We start from the raw sequence: 18141 nt of genomic DNA, 5'->3' as shown, positions 1-18141 counted from the left end.
GCTGACTTACACGGAAGCCTTTAATTATAAATATTGTTGGTTTTTTGCGTTCGCTAACGACTGAGCACGCAACAAAAGCGTATTACTGCTATTATCTTATCGAGCCTGAAGGATCGGACTTGCGGCCTTTGGTGCGTGCCAGGGACAGGTGTCCCGAGGACGAACCCGGGTCCCGGGGAAAACCCGAGAAGGAATCCAGAAGGCGTCCACACCGTAATATTTGTCCTTCCGTAATAAACGTGACGAGAAAGGTGCGCCACACCGAGTTTCTTCCTTTTTCCGTTTGCCGTTGACGGTCATTAACGTTCACGTGATCCTCCTTTTATCCTTCGTCCTTCGTCCTTTTCCCGTTTCGGGTCTTCGGGAGCGCCTTCGTTGGCCCCAACAAACGGTTCGACGCTTCTTTATTGTCGTCGGAAGAGCGTGAAACCATAAACCAATTGGACGAATACGCGTTAATCCTCTCGGAGCTTAAATCACCTTTCCCTTCGTTCCTCTGCTCTTTCTCTTTCTCTTTCTTTTTAGTCCCTGGTCCCGAGGGCTCCGGCAGTGTTTCTGCGTTGATGCGATCGCGATTGTTCGATTTCTTGGCCCGTAATCCGATTGCAAGGCTTTCTCGCAAAATGCGGAAGGTCTGCTTACGCTCGCTCTCTCTCTCTCTCTCTCTCTCTCTCTCTCTCTTCCTCTCTTCCTTCCGCCTCTTCGAGTGTCAGCCACGGATGATTTACGCGTCGACCAATTCTGGAGTTCATCGAGTGGAAGTCGGTCGTCGCGGATCGGCTTTATCGTTTCTGTTTACGACTCCTGGAAATTGTTCACGATCTGCTCGAACTAATCTCCCGATTCTCGGCATCGTAAAAGGAAAATCGTCGTCGAGGCCCCGCAAGATCATCGCTGGAGTCATTCGGCGCGGCACCGCGACGGGGAAAATGGCGTCGCGTGAAAACCTCGGACACGGTTAACGCGATAGCCGCGCGACATTTGGGAATGCTAGGCCAAGTTTGCTCGACAAATTACGGGTTTTCCGGTTGATGCGCGGCCCTTTCATTGGCACAATGCCCCGCCGTATTAAGACGGATGGAACGGAACGGAATGGAACGCGCCCGCACGACAGATGCATATACAGACTGCGGACAAATTTTGTCCCTTTTTTGTTTCTTTTACCGTCATTTTTCTCCGTCTGTCCTCCCGTTATCCGCATCTGACGAAACACGCGCACCTGGCCAGCCCTGGCGCTGGCTCCCCTAAATTACAGGGCTCCGGGCCCAGATTTTCCGCGTCCCTCGTCCCCGACGAGTTTTCCTGCTTTTGCCCCCGACGGTGAGCCGAAGATTATCTTCGCTCGTTTCAGGGAAAATTTTAACTACAGTCGAACCTCGATAACTCGAATCACAAGGGAAGAACTGAAATCTTCGAGTTATAGAGATTTCGAGAGTTATCGAAGTTTTTTTGACTGCATTACTAAAACGTGACAGCGATTTAATTAACGCTCTTAGAATTAATATTTAACTGTGTAGCACTATTTGTATGTCAAAGTATTTAAAATACTTAAATACTTACAAGTATTTAATTTATAGCACCAAAACATGATCGGTAAATTTAAAAATTGAGCCCAACGTGCCACAAGGTTTGAAATTCATTTAAATGTTGCTACTTTAAAACGGTTCTATCGAAATCGCGTTTTACAAGGTTCACTAATTGTTGCTACTATCCGAAGAGAACACTGTTGTTTACGCACAGTGTTCGTCTGTATGTTAAACAGAAACAAATACGCTCTTATGTAATTTTTGTGCGCAAGAAATTTCAGTATGCGACCTTAGTATACTTTATTGAAAATTAATGTCCGTGCATGATTAAAATGTGTCGAGTCGTTAAATAGTAATTACTAGACAGCGCATGTTATGCATTTATGACAAAAATGAGTAGGTGTAATTTAAAATAGCGAAAACATTAGCCTAGTAAACATAATAGGAAAGAAAATAAATTTCTATTTCACTCCAGTTTGTCGCAATTCCGATAAGAAATGTTTATTTCGCATAAAGATCCGCAGTCTAGTAATTACGCTGACGTGAAACGTTAACAAACGGATGGGAGAAGATGATTAATAGCATATAAAGTTGTTGAAAACAACAATAAAATCCTAAAGAATTACTTACTGTTCCGAGAGATCTTAAAGCTACGGAATCTAGTGAAATAAAAGATAATTGCTTACCGTAGCGATCGTTGTCACAAGGGATCGTGATATTGTGGCGAATTCCCCTTGACGGGTATTCCCCGAGAATCGCTAATTGCGTTAAGGATCGGCGAACCGATGGTCAGTTTAGTGCTAATTTCCCTACTCGATTAAACCCCGCGGAAAGAAGAAAGAACTGATCGTTCACCCTCGATAAACGGTTCCAAGAATCGAGAGTGCTTGGTAGGCTTCGGCCTGTTGCCGATTTCCTTTTGCGGCTTCCGAAGTTTTCTCGAAAGGAGTATCGAAGCCGCGCGCGCGCTTAAACCTGTATCAGCTTTCATTACCATGACTATGGGGAATTTTCCCGTGAAGCGTTTCGGTCGTGAGCGCCGCATTCTCTTCTCGCCTCTTTCTTTCTCCTCGTCTTCTTGTCCCTCGTTTCCAGGCAATTCGTTTGCCGGCGTTTGTCTTCCGATGAAACAATGGCCGGGTCGAGAAGGAAACTACGGTTGCACGGGACAATCGGATGCGTCCAGAAAACGCGAGAGGAAAGAGGGGGGGAGGAGGGGGGGGTAAAAGAGGCACAAATAGGGTGTCCAAACAAATCCAAGGGGGCAGAAGAACCGTGTGAAGGAGAACACCGTGGAAAGTCCCGTGCGGGGAAGCCGGTATCTCGGCCGCGAGCTTCGAGTACCGGTGCGCGTACCCCATAGCCCTGTCAACTACCCTCGTCCTGCTGCCAATAGAACGGACCCCGACGAGGGATATTGAAGGGACGGCCTTTTGGGACCCATGGGAATATATCTTGTCCCGGCGCGCTGGGCTCGCCTCCTTGAGAAAAATTGCCAGACAAACGATCGGTCGCGCGACGATGACAGGCAGCAAAGGGGGTGGAAACGGCAATTTATTCGGTTTCCGGTGTGTATTAACCTTCGCCGCGTGAATGCCCGGACAGTTTGACCCGTTGCAGGAATCTCATTGTTCCCGGCTTTAAAGGGATCCCAGGGATTTTCTACGCTGTGCCGTGTTTGCATAATATTCGTCAAATTTAAGAAACACTAACACCCACAAATATTTATTCTCGCTTTCTTCTCTTGGAAATTTCAAATCGCGAAAATTACTCAACCCAGACGGTATTTCTCTGCTTTATTTTACAATTAATGGAATTATAAGGATGCTTTCATTAGAAATGATTTAATAAATGTCTTTGTTTTTTAGTACCGCGCGAACTCTGAACAAATTTATTTTTCTCATTTCTATAAGGCAACACGTGCCTGTTACTTTTATAGCTCGGTGCGTTTAGTCGGTACGGTCATTGAATCAAATAATTATAATATAATTTTAACGTGGCGCTTGCATAAGACAAACGTAACGTCCTTCGATAATTACTGTGTTTCACAGCACTTCTAATTAATTTCTTATTGCGGATTTGAATTTCGAAGCCATGTATGTTTGATGTGTACGATCCGCGGAAGGTGATCGACGTCCGTTACATGTTTTGGCCGCGAGATCGCCGATCGCGAGTTGTCACCTAGCGGTCGAGACAAAAAGCGGTGCCAACGACCTAGTGTGAAGTGTGTGTTTAGATGTGTGTGTACGTACGTTTAGATGTGTGAGTGAGAGAGTATCGAGAACGCGAGCGAACCGTTTCAAACCGACAGTGTGCCCGACCGAAGGAGCAAGTGCGATCAGAGCGATTTAATTAGTCTAGTGCGAGGGCGATTACGTTTTTGTCAATCAGTGTTACGTCTTTTGTGTTCTTGATCCGCGTGCCGTGTCCTTACTTGCAGCTTCACACAATTTTAATTACATCCCACGTTATTATTCAACGATTAACTGTTTTGGCTTGCACCATTCCTGGTTTCATATCAGTTTGAAATGTCAATCATTTTTTGGTCGCGACATGAAAATATTCAGGGTGGCAGAGGGTTGGTTCGAGGAAGAAACGAGTCTCGGAATGTTTCTCGAAACGTGGCATATCGGTCCCGGCGACTTCCGCGTTGACTGTAACCGGCGCGGCGTTCCAGGTGACTTGCGTTTTCCAGATTATTCTTCGTGATTTTCGAAAACATGATGCCGCGTGTTCAATGCGCGCCACCGATCCTGCCATCGTCGCGCACGTTGAATGTGGGTCGTTCGTGTCAAAGACGAGGTCGAGACGAGCCTTTGTCGTTCGGTGCCGGCTTGCTTCTTGAGATAACAGCTGGCTTCCGGTAGCTGGAAAGCGCAGTCAACTTGTCCCCGCCGTGGTAAACTTTGTCGAATGATGTACTACGGTCGATCGCGACTGCGTTTATTCTACAAACCGACCGATATTGACTTTGTTCAATCGATGATCGATGGGAATTACAACCTGAATATGTACTATCTTCGCGGCATCGATGTCACCCTCGAATGAATAAAACATTCTTCGGCGTAACCATAAAGCGAGAACACGCGAGGAACAGCTTCGAAAATACTGATTAACCTCCATGGAGATATTATAAAATATGAATCGCGAAACGGGGGAGTTCGTCTGATTAATCTTTCAAGACATCAATTATGCAATCATCGCGTCCTTTGTTGTTGCAATATCTGCTAAGGGATTGCCAGAAACAAATGAATTCCTCTAGTTCTTGAAGTAATTTAAAGTTCTACGTGTAACGTTTCATTGTGCTGTGCAAATTCGTTTCGCGGAGGTGACGCCGTTACGGAGTTTCTAAAGAACGGCGGAGTTTCCGATTTTTCGACATTAATATTTGGAAGCTCTCGCGGAACGGTAATCGATGTTCCCGCGTCACGGGTTAAGGGTCACAACGCGGACACGTATTTATCAGTATGTTACGTTCATTCATGGTATCGTTTCAACTTTATTTGTTCGAACGAATCATTCATCTTTATCTGGTTGGTCAATTCAAAACAGAGTTCACAGCTGTTCGGTGGCACGGAATTTTATAAATTTGACAGAATCGATTTGTCCGTTTCCATCGCGTTTGATTAAATATAAAGTATGTGTTTCATAAAAAAGGAGTTAAGATATACAAAGCACAATGTCATTTCTGCGAGATAAAACTTCCATTCATTTAATTTGCGTTTTATTTTCTGGAAAGGTTTCTTGAGTGGTTTTGTCCTATTCTTATGGAAATACGGGTACGAAGTCCCGCTAAATAATCGCCGCGACGAAGCTATAATGAAAATGGCCGGCCATCAAATGTGATATTACATCGAGTATCGTTTGCTTAACCGCTTGATTCGATTTAAATACAGGCGTCGACCCGTTCGAAGGCCCTTTTAGCTGCCTACGAGATAGGGAGATGTTTCCTGGCAGCCTAAAACGCGAGTCGCGCCAATTAATGATCACGGCCGTTCGAACGATAAGCCACTTTGCGTCGCGAACAGCTTCGCGGCGACGAGTAAAGGATATTCCGTCAACGATATCCACTTTTATCCCTTTCTGTCTCCCCGGCGCGGCATTAGGACCCCGGGAACGACCGGCAAATCCACTTTTCCTCGTTGAACGGGATACGAGGCGCGCACACGCGACTCGAATACAATGTATCAGAAGAGTCTGCACGCGACGTCGAAGATATATCTTTCCCGTGGATTTCCCGAACGTCTCACTCGTAAAGAGTTCGTCTACTTCCGCTTCCGCCTACGACTCATCCACCGGCTAATGAAATTTCGGAGCCGGTTTGAAACTCAGACTGTGCGAGCAGCAGGCCACGCAGCCACGCGTATACCATGGTGTTATTGTCCTAATAACTGGCGACTCTGTTAATGGAGCTCCGGCTTCAATATCGATAATGAGAACGGGGCCAACCTCGGCCGCCGATATCGACGATTTTTACGCGGCTAGATCTATCCGATTAATTAGTGGACTGTTTCGAATTGGAAACGCGCTGGAACCGTTCCAAGAGACGCCGCGTTATCGATTAATTTTTACCTGGGAAATTATCACATTGCCGATTTTTATCTCTGTACTTTTATCTATTTATTGTTATTATCTTCTTCCTTCCATACTGTAGTTATACGTTCACCTGTCGCAAACTATTGCGCAGAGCACGTGCGTCATTAGAAAGAAACGATCGAGTCACCGATGTAATCGAAATCATTAGCGAACTTGTTAATCGAGTTAGATAAACTACCGTTTGTTTTCCGATAGGCGATACCTGAAGTCGTAATAGCTGTCCATTCTACTCGTAGGTATGCTGCCTGTTCGAAGGACTAGGAGTGAGGTGGAAAACTGTTATGATTTCAACTATGTTCGTTCGAGAAGTAGCAGCGACAACGTCCGAATATGTTCGCGAGATGACGTGTATCATAGTGGTGTGAACGCAGGAATGTATTTTATAAAACAAGATCAGATCACGAGCTTATTCTCCTAACGTTCGTCGTGTTCAAGGCGGATATGTTGGATGAATGATCGTCTATAATCGTATCCTGAGAGTCTAATAGAATTTTCGTAATTCTACGAGAAAGTTTGAAAAATTGTTACTCCAGAGTGTAAAGCATAGACCATAACATTTTTGAAAAAGAGGGAACACGACAGGGAGACATTAGGAAATTCTGTTCGTAAAATGTTCGCTAGAAAGAAACAATTCTGTGTATCGACGTCCATCGATACGTTCCCCTGGATCGTACAGACGCACGATACGAAATCGAAGAGAAAGAAAAGGCAGAAGTGGCCCGCGAGCAGCCCGGCCGAGCGTCAGCCCCCGAGGTTCCATTATTCCGAGCAATCCCACAGCAAATCGACTATTCCCCTAAAATCGAAACCACCGCCCGCGGAAGCCCGCCGGTCACGAAACCGTCGTCTTCCCTATCGATCTTACAAGCCGTCCTGAAGCTCGAACATGCGCAGCGCCGCGAAGTTACCCGGGCTCTACTTCAATTTTGGGGCCGGAGGGGATGCGAAGTATCATTCCGGCCGGTGCTGTTTCCCTCGGGAACCCGACAGCCGAATCCCGTTTGCAGATCATTGGGCGTTATCGTGTGATCCCTTGATCGCCGTTCGATTCGGTTCCGAATTCGGAGTAAGAAAACCGCCGCGACGGTACTACGACGACGGCGTGGCCGACGTCGTTGCCCCTCGTGGTCGGCCGCGGTCGTCGACGACGCCGGAGGCGGCCATGTTTGCGCCGGCACAGTAGGCGTTCACGGGCGGTACCATCCCTCTGCCCGTTCTCCAACGACTTTGGAGAACAGCCTCCCCCCACCGGCGATCGTCTGCTAAACTTCTGGTGGGGTACCGCGAGCGATCTTTCGTTGGTGCCAGTTCTACCCCCCACCCCAGCCTCTCCTCCCCTCTTTCCCTGCACCTCCCAATACCGCGTCCCGCGTCTCGCTCGTACTCTCTCCCGCTCACGGTGTCCCTAATACGAGACTTGGTGCTGCTCTCTCTCTCTCTTTCTCTCTCTCTCTCTTTCTCTCTCTGTCTACCCCCTCCTTCCCGCGCCCCCCCACTCAACCGCCTAGACTCGCAGCGTATCCATCCGTTCACGCACCATACTCTGGAGAGGGTAACCTTACCACCTCCACACCAACGCTGCCGGGGAGGGGGGAAGTCTCTGCGAAGCCAAACGGGAGGATCGAACTCTTCGCGTATCTGTCTTTTCTCGCCTTTATTCCTCCTTACTTCCTTCCTTCGTCTTCGCGTTTCTCCCCCTCCCGCCGTTCCTCTTTTTCTCCTCTGTTCTCTCTCTATCTCTCTCCTGGTCCACCCATCGCTTTCATTTTATTCCCTCCCATCCTCCCCTCCGCGCCCATATTTTTTCGCTTCCCCGCCGAACTGTATTATCGGTCGCTACAATAATGTGCGCAGCGCTTTTTCGCCCTTTTCTTTCTTATTTTCTGATCGTCGGCTCCTCGAGAGAGGACGCTCTACCTCCGCCGCTCGCAATGCCGACTCGATGGCCGACTGACAACCACTGACTCCCTTTCAACCATCCCCTGTCTAATCCTGTGATTGGTCCCACACGTTCTCTCTCGCTCTCTTTTCCGATCGTTAAAAGTTAGTCCGTCGGTGAGAAGCTCTTCTTCTTCATCTCCTTCTTCTTCTTCGGGAAGAAGTTCGACAGAATTAGCCCGAGGAACCGGCCCTCGATGGAAGTTCGCCGATCTCGGGAATTTGGAGGGCGCGCAAGACTGGATCGGTCGCGCGGCTTCTCTCCTCGCTCCTTGTTAAAAGTTCCATCCCCGACTACTTCTTCCTCTGCTCTCTCTCTCACCCGGTCGCCGTTAATTATCGTCCCGCGCTGGTATTTGCATTCGCGGCGATTCCGCCGAGAAAATGTAATTTTCCTTGGGTAAACCTCTCGCGCCCCCACCCCCGGCTCTTTCAGCGGGCTCCGTTCCTCGTTTTACACTCTTTTAGGACGCGTCTTTCAAGTAATATCGCGCGGGCTCAGCCGTGGATTTATTCGCCGCGAGATCCGCGGGAAAGAAAGTCCTTCATAAATTCTCGACCATCCCCTTCCTCGGGGATGATCCCTTTTGTCGGCGAATCGATCGCCCACAGTGCCCGGCCTCCGATCCGATGGATCTCGATCGAAACGAGGTTTTTCCAAGATGTCTTTAGGTAACTATTTAATGCTTCCAAGTGCGAGAACGAAGCTTATCATGTCAAACTTTGTGCGGCTCACTTTGTCCAAAAGTTTTCTACAAAGGTATTCGCTTAGTATGAGCAAATTCGCGAAATATTTGAGCGGCGGGAAGATTGTGGATTTTATAGAAGAATAGATTTAAATTAAAAATACATTTTCAAGCGAAGCATCGTCTAATTTGTTCTTTATTTTTGCTTGTTACAGTGAGAAAATCGGGCAAATATTGTTAACCGTATTTCGCACTGCCGTCGATAGTGAGTCGAAGTTCGACGTCGACGGGATCATGCAGTCGATACGAGGGATCGTCGAAGACAACGGTGAGTAGTACGACCATGCTTTTTAATATTTATTCCCATCATCCAATAAATTACTTGAAAAATAAATCCTTAAAAAACGAAGTTCACACGCTTGACCAATCTTTCTGCGTACATTTTACATATAGTTCTTTAGATATTTTGTTTCTAAATGTTCTGTATTTTCCATTTGATATTTATCAATGTACGCTATTTTGCAGGAAATGTTTCACAACATTTTCTTTTTGCATTTTACTTTCGTCGTACGTAATTTATCAATCTTTGCTTTAATATCTGCACAATCTCGTAGTGTACACACCTTGTACAAGTTGTAACAGTATTGCACATTTTGTTGGACATTTTACGCTTGATTTGAAAGGATTGGAAATAATTCTGAGCCAAATCCTTTGTACTTCACGCACGCATGCATTTTTGCACAGTTCGCGGCTTCTATTCACGCTTATTACGCTTTCGTGGCTCGTCCACGTTCGATTTCCGCAAAATGCACTTAAATATTGGCGACATCTTGTACATAGTTTTGAGCACTGACAGATTAACGCGTTATCCGCCACGCCAGTCATGAATAACTGACACGATGTTTCCTTTTTTACTAGATTTCAACATTAATTCTTCAACGTTTCGTTAGAACCTGTGAAGTATAAGAGAGTTAAAATAGCAGTGGCTATAATAAATCTTGACTTATCAGTTGCGAGTTCAATTAAAAAATTGATTAGATTTCTTGGAACTTTGGCACGTGCTGGCGTGGCACTTAACGTGTTAAGAATCTGTACATCTTTCTAGAAGTTGAAGACATGTGAAATGGTGAACTTCGATCAATGAAACAAAAACAGTTTTTCAAAAATTGCTCTTTCTCCTTACACGGTATTTCGCGGGCGTCTTGCTCGCACAAAACTACAGCTTTGTTCTGCTGCCAACGAGAAAACTGATAAATTGCACGTTGGCACGACACTTTCACCGTCGCACCATTTTTAATCGCACAGTACTTGCATTGTTCCAACAAACATAATATTGCTGGTTGCTCTTCTTTATACAATTTCCACTTCATACAACCGTGCTCTAGCCAATTAAAACCGAAAGAGGAACTCTTTAGACGTCTTTAGACACTCTTCACATCGAGGAATATTCGAACACTGAATTTCCGGTTCTTAACAAATTAACACAACAATAAGTCTAGACTTATTTGAAAGGTTGAGGACTCTATTTTCATATTGCATCGTTCATTTTCTGCTGAGATTTTTCTATTTCAATTCTGAGATTCTACTCGAAAAAATTCAAAGGACTGCAAAAACGTTAAAAAATTTGTTTCGTGAATGAATCTACCGCAGGTTTGAAGATCAAAGCTTCTCCTTTTTAGCGACGTTTCAAAAATTGCTGTGCGATCTTTTTTCGTTTTATCGAACTTTCAATGAGGGATGTACCGTCAACTTTGATATAATGTTAGCTTCACCATGTTCAGATGATCGATCTTCATTTCTATTACATTAAACGACCAAAAAATTCTTAGATTAAATTCTGAGGAATCGTTGCCGAGCTTCAAACTTCAAATCTACGGTAGAATCCGCCACGAAAAGATTTTCTAACGTTTTCGCAGAACTTTCAATTTGTATTATTCAAATGGAAACATCTTTCAAAAAGTGAACTAAGCGATGCGAATGTAGAGGTTTAATGCTTTGAAATGTGCCTACGTTTATCGTGTACTGTTTTTCTTTACGAAATTGTCACAGTTTAGAAATGGAGAATTTTCAAGAATCAGGAATTTGGTGTTCAAATAATTTGTGGATCTTTGGATTTTTCGATTTACTTGAGTGGCGACTCAGAGTCATTATTCAAAATATTATATCTGAAATTGATATAAGTATTATACAGTTAGGAGCAAAACTGATCACACACACTTAAAATCAGAATAACTTTTTTATATATGGATCAAACGACTTTAATTTCTCTGTTAGAAGAATTAGTTGAGTAAATGACGTCTAAAAAATATGTTGAAAAAATGCATTTGGTCGGAATTGTGGAAAACAATAGTAAAAATTGATTTCGACAACTTTTTTAGCTGGTCAACTTGTGTAAACTCTATACGCTCCGAAAATTTCATTGAAATTGGTTAATTGGTTTACGAGTTATAAACGATCAAAAGTGGTAAAAAGTCCGAGAATATTAAAAAATTGCCATTTTTTACCACTTTTGATCATTTATAACTCGTAAACTAATTAACCAATTTCAATGAAATTTTCCGAGGATATATAATTTATACGAGTTGACCACAAACGCATTTTTTCAACATATTTTTTGGACGTCATTTACTAAACTAATTCTTCTAGCCTTACAGAGAAATTGAAGTCGCGCGTTTGGTCCATTCATAAAAAAATTATTCTGGTTTAAAGTGTGTGTGATCAGTTTTGCACAATGTTTTGTAAAATGAAAAAATATTCCAGGTCGGAAGAAATGTTAAATTTTCCAGTTAAAATAGCTCCGAGTGCAGAGGGTAGATTTCCCGCGATTCGTGCAATTTGGTAGTCGTCACTGCCGTGAAATATTTACTGTAGCTAAGTGAACCACTTAAAAACCCGTCGGGGTAGCAGTTTCCGGGAAAAATTCCGTTTTAGGCGGTTCGCCATTTGTTTTTCCGCTCGTTCCTTCTATTTCCCTGAACGAGAAACACGTAGGCGGAAGATGTTTAAAAATAGGGAGACAGGATAGAACGTGGTTCTTGAGTGAAGACAGAACGTTCCGTGTTATGGGGGGTAAATGATGAAGCCGGTTGGGTCGTAGACGAGGCTGTTGCTCCACGAGGTGACGACAAGATTGTCCCCGCTTCCGGTGCAGCACGTGCCTCGCCGGAAGTCTACTCGTGGCTTCCGTGTATGCTCCGAAGTATTTATACGAGCTCGCGTAACACCGTTTACTTTTTCGTCTGCGCCACTCGGAGGAATTCAAAATAAAATAGACTCTTAAGGACCTAACGAAACAGCCACGATACGTAACCATTTTCCCCCGTGCGAAGTGGCTCGAACGCTTCCGGAATCTCCATAGAATCCGTATTTTCGACGTACGAATCTCGTTTAACTGAAAAACCCTTAGCAAAGAAGGATTGTTTATGGCTCAATGCGTGAAGAACATAGAGTTCTTGGAATCAGTACGATTTATAAAATAGTATTGTTTACTACAAGTAAGAAAAGCGGCGTTTTTGTGTGCAATACGACAGTGATTATCAGACTGCGGATCTTCATGCAAACTAAAAAACGTTTGCATTGATTGCAGGACACAGGAGCCAATTAAAAACTGTATTCTTCTTTTATCTATGCTATTAAGCTGAAACGAATACATTGATGCGCTTAAATATTTCTAACATGTCCACGGATTTAAATCGTATGTTCCCATTTTTGTCAGAAATGCATAAAATCCGCGGTATAGTGATTATAAATGTTAAAATGTTTATGTTAAATGTCTTTTTGAGTTACGCAGACCTGAAAAAATATTTAATTTTGGCAGATTATTATCCGTCGGATGATTGTAGGCGAAGTCGACTGACAATATTCTGAACAAGATCTATTTTCCAACCAAGAAATTTTTAGTTTCGAATAGCTACAGTTATAGTTATTTTTAAATATCTTGCAGTATACTATATTAGTACATTAGGATACTTATGGTTGTAGAAAACTACAATCTTCAATCTTCGGTATTGACAGTATTTGATCATTATTAAATACCGGTGTTTATGAACTCATAAATTACGTAGCTTCCTCTAACTATGAGAAAGTATTATCATAGTATGTAATTCTAATGATACAATTCGTGCTTAATTACAAAACACGCTGTAGGCCTGTTTACGACCATAATTCATCGTTTCCCAGGAAGCCAGTGTAGTTTTCATTAAGAAATATTAAGAATTCATCCGAATGGCTGCACAATGAGTGCACACAGTAGATATACACAAAATACGGGCATTTTATTAATTATAATTTCATATACAAACGTAGCATATTAATATAATCTGAATAGTTCAGTGTTTTATGATGTGTGAAAATAATATGCTAGATTAGAGACATTCATAATTTATCATTAAAAATTTATATATGGAAAACGGTAACCTTTTTATGGTTGTACGAAAAAAAAAATTCATCTGTGACTGTTAGAATTTCATTTGCATCCTCATTTAAACAAATGAACTCTTAATATTCAAACTACGAAAATAGTATTATGCTCTGCTACTTTATATGAGAGAATGACTAGAAAAGGCCCAATCGTTAACAATAGGTAATCTACCAAGAGGGAAGTACGTTATCCGGTTACGCGCACGACAATGCCTAAAATAAAATTTACGATGCACTTAAAAATACAGTCTTTTTGGCAAGTAATTCAGATCTGGATTATACACTCAATGCTCAGAAAATTCCTGGAGAATATAAATAGAAAAATAGGATGTTAATACAGTATAGATGTTGTATATTTTATTCAAAAACGTTCTGCCATCTTACAGTGTCTTAGATTTTCAATAATAATAACACTCCAGAACTTTCCTCAATCGACTGTGAAGTGACCTTATGCTACCTCACAACAAGAAAAAGTTTCTTTAAAAATTAGAAGTTCAATAAATAACTGGTATAGATAAAAGTTAATCCCTTGCCTTACAATACATATAGAGTCAGACTCGTGCTGAAGATTCCGAACAGAGTATAATAAAAATATAGGTTATTAATTTGTTTGAAATCGGAATAAACATAAGCACACAATGAACATGGACTTTCTTTAATGTTCTATGAAATCTTGAAGAATTTCTAATCACTAGATCTCTATGCAAAATACAAATTGTTGCATCGATTACAATGAACAACAGCCAAATAGAAATGTCATTGATCCTTTATTAATTTGAATAAGCTGGGACTTACACATTAGAACTGATCAATTCTTCTAATCCGTCTCCTACTTCAAATTGCACTTATGTACTCATTTTCACCATAAATGCATAAAATCCGCAGTCTACTAATCACTATAACCACAAAATAAATAGTAGTGCAAGGGTTCAACAGTTTCATTCGAACCCTGGCACAAAGTTATCGGTTGAACGAGGGTGCTCGCACTTTTTTGACCCAGTGTAGGCAGTCGGCGTAGGGTGAGAACGTAGAACACGACGCGTGAGCCGTTTGAAAAATCGAGCCTGCCCGTTCGCGGAAGTCGGAAAAAAGCGTCGGCGTTCGTAGCCGGTTGTTTCGCAGAACTGGAAAATCGTGTTCAAAGGTCATCCAACAAAGTTCTGTCGATGAGTATCTACGTGAAACGTCGCCCGTGGTCGCCGAACCTTTGAAAAAGCAGCGTCGACGGCGGTGGTGCGGGTTTAGGGGAGGGCCGGGGTAGAAGAGCGATCCTTCCGCGAAAAACGTTTTCTTTTTACCTGGCCCGCTTCGGGGAAACGTGGCGAACGACGCGCCACTGCGTTTTCATCCCACTAATGGCTCCTTTCTTTTCAGGAGCCTTCGAAAATACTTTAAGACCTTGCGCGTCGCCGCCGTCGTAGTCGACGTCGTCTATAGGCTCCTCCACAGTCCAGCGGGACAACAACTAACGACACCGTTCCCTTTATTTCCCACTCTTAATACGCGATTCACGGCCACAAAAGGAAATCCCACGAATTGCAAATAAACGCCATCGATCGTTCAAACGTCGTTAACGAGCCGCCGAACGGCCCGGTCGATTTACTGGGAAACATTAGCCAGTTCTTCGAGCAAATATTAACGTTTTCACTTCTAATCGCTGGATAACAATTCCGAATTTCGGAACTTTTGAAGATGTGTAGGAAAAATTATTTTCTTCGGGCTGAGATATTCTAAGTAGCGGCGGATCTTTATGCTAAATGAGAATTTTCTGTACCATTTACGAGGAACAGTGCCATTCTGCTAGCAAATATTAACGCTTCCAGTTAAAATGGCTAGACAACACCAAATTTCGGAATTTCTAAAGAATGGCTGTGTAGGAAAAATTCTTTTGGGCTAAAGTGTCATAAGTAGACTGTGGGTCTTTATATGTATAAATAGAAAATTGTCTGTACTATTTACGAGGAACTGCAGAAGTTCTAGTCTTTTATTTATACACGACAAACGAGGTATGTTGCCAATTGATTATGGCGTTATACGTTTGGACACATCGATAGCAAATAAACATTTGCAGAAAAAGGCAGAAGATTGTAACCATTATAAGTGATTATTAGACTGCAGATTTGATGTGTTTAGTTTTTAGAAATGATTATTATCATGCGTTTAGTTTTGAGAAATTGCAACATTTCAACTTTGACCGTGTTCTGTGTTTTAATAGTGATAATTACGCCTTTGTTCCTTACTGGAAAACCAATCTACTAACTTTTTGGGTGAGATAGTTCAGTTGAATATTACATTTTCAATATTGAAATATACTTAACCCTTAATTAATTGAGTCTCTGACGATCATTTACGAGGAACTGGGGCGAGATAGAAAATTATTAGGTGTATGCAGAAGTTCTAGTCTTTTATTTATACACGACAAACGAGGTATGTTGCCAATTGATAATGGCGTTTAGACAAATCGATAGCAAATAAACATTTGCAGAAAAAGGCAGAAGATTGTAACCATTATAAGTGATTATTAGACTGCAGATTTTATGCATTTGTTCAATAAAAAATAATGAGTACTGGTATGTTATTATCGTCTTGTTAAAATACTGAAATTTAAGGTTTATTGAATGTTGTTGTGCAATAGATACGGTGAATAAGTGGAAAATCTATCATCCGAGAATTGCGAAGGAATTCCGTTCCACTACGATACCGCTAGATACTGCAAAGACAACTGTAAAAGATGAAAAGTTAGAATCAGAAGAGCATATCACAGAACACTATATTCTCTATAGACCATTAACCGCTCGATTACCACATATTCTAAACATTTTGCAGCTATTGAAGAGTATAACAGTAAAACAAGAATCCATAAATAACCTGGAAGATGAAAAGTGATCGTACAAGATATTGTTCATGGCATAATTTCTTTGGATACCACTAGGAAATTGTTGTAGAAAGAGTCTAGGTTACAATTATTAATTATCATCAATGTTAAAGATTCAAAATTGTTAAAGAATCAAAACCAAGCTGTGTTGCTATTTGGTATTTGAGAAAGCATTCGATGACTAGACTGCGAATCTTACAAGTATTAGTTTAGTTTATTAGAAATATATTTTCATTGACTTTCTATACCATATAATTAATGCAGAGAGAATCTTTATTCTGCTTAAAGATTCGCAGTCTAGTTTTGATGGTGAAAAAGCATGAATAAATGATTGAATCTTTAACAATGATAATGTTTCTTTCAATAAATTAACAAATTCTTCTTTTGTCTTCACTGCTCTGTATCTTACTTACGCATTTTTGGCCGTAAATGCATAACTTGTGCACTCTACGTATGAGTTTTGATTATTACTTTTCAGAAGATTGAAAAATATCTGCCTCGAGTCATATTTGGATAAAACAAATTTTTAGCTAGATTTTATTATTGTTTGACTAGATTAATTTGTATGGTAATAGACGCTACAAACAAGAACTTTTTGCAGGATGTACGAAGTGCAAGATTAAACGTTTCAATTAAACGATACAGTTAACAAACACTGTTTAAACGTATACCAATGTTTACAATCTTGACAAGTTTCTTAGAACCTGTAGAATTGTCAGGAAAACATTTACATAGCTTTTACAAGAAATTCTTATCACATCCGCTGCTAATATTCGCGTACATGTGTGACGATCATGATTTTCTCGCGTGAAGAAAATGAAATTAATTTTGTATATATTCGATATATACATATACTCTCTATACAGTATATATAATCGAATATATTCTATATAGAGGTCTGTAAAATTGATAAACCTCTCTGTGAAAACCTCTGTTCATATTTTACTAACATAAACGCTAAAGCGAACGAGCTGACACTAAACCTACCACCGCTGGTCCAATGACTGGTCTCATACTTTTTATTCTAAAATGAATGAAATTATAAAGATGCTTCCATGGGGAATGGTTCAATAAATTTATTTATTTAAGTAAATATTCATGGAGACAGCACAAAATCTAAATAAATGTAGTCTTGTCGTCCGTGTGAGGTAAAATGTTTCAACCTCTTTTAGATCATGGTTCAGCGTAGAGCTTGAAAATTTTGCTAGTATTCACCAGATTAGAAATCATTTTCTTCAGTAGTCAGATAAAAGTTAATGCATACTAGAGAATCACCGGGAAATTTCATGGAAATATCGACAACGCGGAAACCAAAACGGAAAAAAATCGGAGGGTTTGTAACGTGAGCCAACAGTCGGACTGCAGTCGACTTTATCGGGGGTGGCACGTGACAACCGACGTTTGCCTCGATGTCGTATGTCTTCGGTGTTTGTAGACGAGAGAGGGAGAGCTCTTTTCCTGTGTAAGGTATCGTCTCCTGAGGGATGCAACTGTCGGGTGAAAGGTGGTGCTGCACCCCGATCGTCTATGATCCCGACGAATGTCGCACACCGGCCCGGCTATTTTTGGGGGCCAATATCCACGGGAAACATCTTGCCCCGTGGAACACGTGCCACCATCGGTGTTTTTCCGTGGACAGATCGAAAAGAGGGACAGGGATGCGCGGCGGAGAGGGCGGGAAGGGCACGAGAATTCAAAACTCGGGGGCACGCGACACAGCCGCGCTTTTCACCGCTTGTTCACGTATTTTTGGACACGCCGCGTCGGTTCCTACGGTAATCGAGGGACACGCGCCCTTTTTCCTTCGACGTCGAGGACGCCAGTTGCATCGCTTCCTCCGGCGCGATTACACCCCCTCCCCCTCGCCCCACCCCTACCACGACTTTTCCTCGCCACATGCACAAGGAGATTCGGAAACTCGGGGCTGACGAACGATTCGACGCGCGTGCGTCGCCCTTTTTGTCGTCGACGATGAAGAAACGCAGCTTGCGTTTCCTTGTTTGAATGGAAAAGACATTTCGGTAGTCCCGAACTTGGAAGACTGGAATCCTCTTGTCGAATACGCGTCGTTTTCGTTTTCATACGGCGATTAGCAGACTGC

General features: G+C 42.3%; 1 protein-coding gene across 4 annotated transcripts in view; it reads left to right on the top strand.

Annotated features, from left to right (window-relative positions):
• Window positions 1-18141, top strand: part of LOC143211764 (serine/threonine-protein phosphatase 4 regulatory subunit 1) — a 273852-nt gene that overhangs the window by 229895 nt on the left and 25816 nt on the right. For all 4 annotated transcript variants that reach the window (XM_076429715.1, XM_076429716.1, XM_076429717.1 and 1 more), the window contains one exon: window positions 8962-9074. In XM_076429715.1, coding sequence (XP_076285830.1) covers window positions 8962-9074 — 113 coding nt within the window. The remainder of the gene's footprint in view (window positions 1-8961; window positions 9075-18141) is intronic.

The sequence above is a fragment of the Lasioglossum baleicum genome, chromosome 9 (assembly GCF_051020765.1).
Source record: "Lasioglossum baleicum chromosome 9, iyLasBale1, whole genome shotgun sequence".
NCBI lineage: Eukaryota > Metazoa > Arthropoda > Insecta > Hymenoptera > Halictidae > Lasioglossum > Lasioglossum baleicum.
Note: the sequence above shows the minus strand (reverse complement) of the source record. Positions and strands in the feature narration are given on the sequence as shown.